This window comes from Mixophyes fleayi, chromosome 10 (assembly GCF_038048845.1).
Source record: "Mixophyes fleayi isolate aMixFle1 chromosome 10, aMixFle1.hap1, whole genome shotgun sequence".
Taxonomy (NCBI): Eukaryota; Metazoa; Chordata; class Amphibia; order Anura; family Limnodynastidae; genus Mixophyes; species Mixophyes fleayi.
The window spans coordinates 2,976,859-2,982,452 of record NC_134411.1 but is presented as its reverse complement, the minus strand read 5'-3'; the positions used below and the strand labels follow the sequence as shown (position 1 = coordinate 2,982,452).

Sequence of the window (5,594 nt, the reverse complement as noted above, 5' to 3'; positions counted from 1 at the left end):
CATTAAATCGCTATGTCTAACAGCACAGATTTACAAGGAAATGATAGTATCCCTTTAATACAGCAGTTTTTTCTTAATGAAAAAAAGATAACTGATATCATGACAGTTGATGTTTGTAAAGGAATAATAGTGACCTGCAAGACAAAATTTACCCAGTTGCGTACTGTTTATAACATGTGCCTGTTTATCACACGTACAACGTGTATGAGCTGCTGGTTATATAAACAGTTCAGTGTCTCTCAATGAGAATAATGCTGACTGAGCGGAATCCCCAGATTACAAAGCATTAAACGGAGCTTTAAAAGGTAGAGCTGGAGAAATGACAAGATAGCTTGGGAGACACTAGAGGAAGAGGAACAGAGAATAAAGATTACGGACAAAAGGCAGCTGAAAGGAGACAGCAAGAGGGAAATTAAGAAACCAAAGAAATAAGGAAAATCGGAGGAAGAAAAGAAGGCTTAGAAGATAAACAATAATACATCGTGGATAAGGAACTGTGATCCCTGCAGAAGTCACCAGTACAGAGGATACCGTTAGGAGGAGTACATTTCAGGTAATGAAATGTCCATGTCTTAGCATTATCCAGGTCTTTTATTTATAGGTCATCCTCAGGACATTCTCAGGGTAACTTAGCAGCATGCCACATGAGGATATCACATTGATCACCTTGAACAAGCACATATAACTTATTTATCATGGTGTAAGGATGCCTGAATTCCTGAATTGCATGAGAATATCTGGAAAATATCAATATTATCTACATTTACAATAATATTAATACACTTGTATGATAGGTGAACAGTTAGTATAATACACTTGAATTATTCCCTTTTAAGCATAGTACAATAAATAAATAAATAAAAAACTCAGTTACAAACATTTATATGCTGGTCATTTAAAAGTGTATATTTAACCTATGGATTATGTCTCTACTAGGTTTATACAATGTTCCTAGCAGGACTGTTTGGCTGGAATGACCCAGATGGCTCATCAATGAAACTGGCCCCCAGAAGTAGCGCAGACCTGGTTACAGAGACACTGATGCTGGAACTGGGGTCACATCTGAAACGTGCGGAAAAGCAGCAGCGGGAACGACTCATTGAGTATCGGAGAGTCAAGAGTGGGGTGGACTACACGTGGCTAGCATCTGTCCCGCGTCAGGGCTACCAAATCAGCCCAGGTGACCAGCTGGAGCTCAGAGACATTTGCTCCAAAATAAGCCCCTCACAGTGTGGCCCTGTCATACTCAGGTACAGTGACAAGTAATATATGTACTGTATGTGCATGAGTGATAGCTGTGAAGGATGTCCTTATATATGGCTATGCATCAAACATAACAAGATCTTGTGCTATGATAGCCACACAGAAAATAAAAGATAATATATTTCACAGTTCTTGAGTAATACCTACAGCTTCTGCATTTTATTTCTTCTTTCCTTCATTCATTCATCAAATTTACCTCAACTAGAGTTCACATTGCATAAAAATCACTGAAGGCTCTCAATATCTGCCCCAAACATCCTGTTACAGAATCCGCTCACTAGACACAGTGTGTACCAGTCTAACAGATTTATTTTCTACTTTCTTTGTATCTTTGTATTTCAGATTGAATGGTGCATTATCCCATATATCTTCAGCACCATCAAATGGCAGACAGGGGCAGGATGGGCTGGGGGGCAGGTGACATCTGCCCCCAGGTCAGTCCCATAGTTGGCTACCTTGGCCTGGGGGGCAGGTGACATCTGCCCCCAGGTCAGTCCCATAGTTGGCTACCTTGGCCTGGGTCACCTGCATTTTTTTTCTTTTAAAATGTTCCTAATAGGCTGTTGAGTCGAGTCCTGCTCCCCGGGCTGAATTTGCCAGCCCTCCCCTGATGGCAGGGATAGTCATTGCATTTAGCAGAAGTAGATATTTAAAAGTAAGCGCTCTACAAAAACTTAAGGCAACAGTTTAGCATCAAATAAATGTTGAAAGACACATAGGGCTAGATTTACTAAGCTGCGGGTTTGAAAAAGTGGGGATGTTGTCTATAGCAACCAATCAGATTCTAGCTGTAGAAAGTACTAAATAAATGAAAGCTAGAATCTGATTGGATGCTATAGGCAACATCCCCACTTTTTCAAACCCACAGTTTAGTAAATCTAGCCCTCAGTCTCCACTTCAACATTGTCTAAACTGTCTGTCAAAGGATATAACACTCTTCTAGAAAGATCAGGGTAGTGAAAAATGGGTGCTTTGTGCAACCATACACTTTAGCACAAGGAATTTGAAATATGTTGCAGGCAGTGTATATGCTGATTTCCTGGCAGATGACATTCATACGGCTTATGTGCTTGTGTGACAGGAAGTCAGTGTTTATACAGCCAATTATGTGCAGGCAAACGTAAGCACACGGTTTCTAGAGCTAAAATATGTGGACACACAGTGCCTGTGTTTTCCTACCCGAAGACTTCTACAAGTACCCAGGGATGGTATTAGGCCAAAACAAAGAGGTTATCTGCTGTAGCCCAATAGGATCTGAGGAATCTTATGACCTAGGTCTTTAATTGTTTTAGTGTAACTTTTATAAGATTTGTTGTACTAAAGATAACTAGCAATTTTGCTTGTTTAATCCACCTGTCCGTGTATGATCGGTAAACAACAGTGAGTCAAATGGGATTTTGTTAAGGAGCTCCCTGTATGAAAATATTCTTTAATATTTTATTTGAACCCCATATTTTAAAGTTTCATATGTGAAGATTGAGCTAAAATAATCTGGTCAATTCTACCCTGGGCCTTCCCGTGCAGCTCTGTTAAATAGTAAAGTAAAACAAACAACTTTTCCCCCTGCCAATATTATTATTACCACTGAATTTTATATGGTGAGGACACTGTCCTAAGTGGATCTCATACAGGACAGCTAAAATTGCAAAGCAGAGCATTTTGATTATATTACTGTCCAGTGTATTAGTCCACCCACCAATCTGTAGTGAGCACACAGTATTTCAGTAACCCTGTATACTTGGTAGACAATCTCATAAGCTCTGGCTTTGCAATACTGCAAGATAGAGAAATATTGACATAATAAGTAATGGCTGCTTTCTCCAAAGAATATAACATCGTTCAGCTGCCTCAGCGACCTTTTAATAATAATTTGTACAAAAGAAAAACTTCTATCCCTGTGATAAGCAGAGATAGAAAATCTTAATTAACGATGGGTCTTGATAAATAGACCTTTTATTATTTAGCTCACTAATACTTTCATACATAATTGTGTAAAAAAGTTTTTTTTTTGCTCTTTTAGAAATATGGTGGTCCAGATGTTTAATGACTGGTCGCCTCCTTTTCCTCACTCTGCACTAACTGCTCAGTGAGGTAAGGAACGTCAGAGATCTCCTCCCCTCTAAGTAGAATTAAAGTGTGGATCCCTAGAATGCTACATACTTGCCTACTCTCCTGGAATTCCCAGGAGGCTCCCGAATTTCGGGAAGTCCTCACGGACTCCAAGAAGAGTAGGCAAAGCTCCCGCATTTGCCGAAATTCACGGCAGTGAATGGAGGGGGCTCCGCTCCCTCCATTCAATGCCGTGAATTTCTGCTTTTTATATTGGGGGCGGGCATGTCAGCATGTCACATTACTTCTCTCCCCAATCTCCCAGGGGAGAAATCTTAAAAGTTGGCATGTATGTGCTAGTTTTTCACACCATGTATTCTGGGGCTTCAAGTTCTTTGCGATGTCATTGGTCACACAGCAGAGAGCTCTTTAATCTGACTGCATTCACTGCAGAGGAGAGAAGACCTAGAGAAGCACTGGAGGCCTCTACACAGAGCCCAGCAGCTGAGCGACCCTGCTGAGCTCCATTGCATCTGCTATCCCTGTTAACCCAGTAGTTACGCCACTGTTGAAATATGGAAAACATAAGGGTATATTAAATGGTTTCCCTCTTACCTTCATGTGCAGGTTCCGTAGATTGATGTTGGAGTTTGAGCCTGATGGTGCCGAGATACCACGTCTCTTTCGTTCAGTGCTTCAAGATTTTGTGGCTCAGGAAGAGGAGCAACGGAGGAAGAAACAGGATGGACCCTGGGAGAAACGTAGAAGGGCTAAGAGCCTGGCAACATTCAGTTTCAAGCCTCCTCGCCTGCGTGTCAACCCCTTCCAACTGGAGGAGACACATGGCTCAGATACTGAGAGTGAGCTGGCTGCTTCTGGAAGGGCAAGGAGTAAGAGTATGCCTGAATTCAGCTGTACAAGGGAAGTGCAATGTGACTGAACCTAACATACATAAAAGTGTATGTTGCAAAGAGATCATTGCACAGATTCCTTTTAGTGCTTAAAGATACAATATCTGTGCATACTGACTCCTGCACTGTGTACCCAATGGGCCTAATTTACGAAGTGCCCAGGATCGCTCTGCAAATAGGTTTGATTTTGCACTAGTACCCAGTGCATTTCAAAGTGCAAGCCAACTTTCTGGTCTTTGGAAATGCCTCCACAAACTAGATATGTGCATAGGTTTGCGGGGAGGTGGAAAAACCAGTAGATGTGCACTGTGCAAAAGTGTAAACATCACATCGAAGTGCAACTTCCTACCAGACCTTTCAGTTAATATAACTTTTCAGTTGGTCTCATTTTGGGTTAAACCTAGTTTATGTCTTAATTTAATCATGTGAGTGAGGGGACGACGTCAAGACTGTCCTTATTACATGCAGTGTTTTTGTGTGTTTAAAACTTTTTTTATATTGAGCAAAATGCTCCTAGAAGTGTGCTCTCTGATGAAGAGACAACAGGAAGGTGCATAATGAGCCCTATTAGAACAAGACCTGATCTCTGCTAACTCTGACCTCTCTTCACTCCTTTATCAAATTTCAATAAATTCTGCCCAACTCTTCTCACTGGATGGTGCAAAAAAATTGTTTCTCCAAATGCCACCCAACATCTTACTGTTCTTCATTCTGAATACCAATGCACTACTGAGCAAATTGAGGCACTTACTCAAAATTAACGCTTGGTGTCACAGAAGAGGATTTTGCACTATACATCTACAGTTTTGGCCTTTGTAACTAGCATACACTAGGGGGTAAATGTATCAAGCTGAGAGTTTTCCGGCGGGTTTGAAAAACCAATCAGATTCTAGCTATCATTTATTTAGTGCATTCTACAAAATGACAGCTAGAATCTGATTGGTTGCTATAGGCAACATCTCCACTTTTCAAACCTGCCGGCAAACTCTCAGCTTGATACATTTACCCCTAGGTGTACAAAGACTACCACTGCTATCTCTATTCTAGATATACAAAATGTATACAAGGTATTTTTTCACATTCTCATCTTGTCCACGGACTGCATAGTGCACAGAATATTTTTGTTATGGAAAAATACAGCTCAAAGAGGTAGAATTTAATCGTTGGTATGGCATATGTTGGCTCCATATTTTAAGTGTCATTTTTGTTAAAATCCACTTTTTCTCACATTTCAACTAGATATGCATACAACCATACATAGTTCTGTATACTTTCTGATACAAATGAAGGTAAACTCCATTTATTGAAAAAAAAGTTATAAACATCACGAAACTAAAACTCAACACACAAAGCTGAAGGCAAATATGTTGA

At 40.4% G+C, this 5,594-nt stretch overlaps 1 protein-coding gene across 2 annotated transcripts; it reads left to right on the top strand.

Annotated features, from left to right (window-relative positions):
• Positions 1-234: 234 nt before the first annotated feature.
• Positions 235-5,051, top strand: LOC142103561 (protein RD3-like). 2 transcript variants are annotated; one of them, XR_012679394.1, is made up of 4 exons: positions 235-553; positions 937-1,250; positions 3,940-4,524; positions 4,654-5,051. XR_012679394.1 is itself a non-coding variant. In XM_075187626.1 (3 exons), exons 2-3 carry the CDS (start codon positions 946-948, stop codon positions 4,250-4,252), a joined length of 618 nt encoding a protein of 205 aa, XP_075043727.1. In that variant the 5' UTR covers positions 235-553; positions 937-945; the 3' UTR covers positions 4,253-5,051. The 2 variants fall into 2 exon arrangements, 1 of the variants encoding a protein (XP_075043727.1); XM_075187626.1 differs by having other exon boundaries at positions 3,940-5,051.
• The last annotated feature ends 543 nt before the right edge of the window (positions 5,052-5,594 follow it).

What these genes read in the sequence shown, in the direction of transcription:
- LOC142103561 (XM_075187626.1), top strand. Translation starts at nt 946, where the DNA reads ATGTTCCTAGCAGGACTGTTTGGCTGGAATGACCCAGATGGCTCATCA. An exon ending in TGTGGCCCTGTCATACTCAG is followed by an intron (nt 1,251 to 3,939) that starts GTACAGTGACAA and finishes CTTCATGTGCAG; the next exon opens with GTTCCGTAGATTGATGTTGG.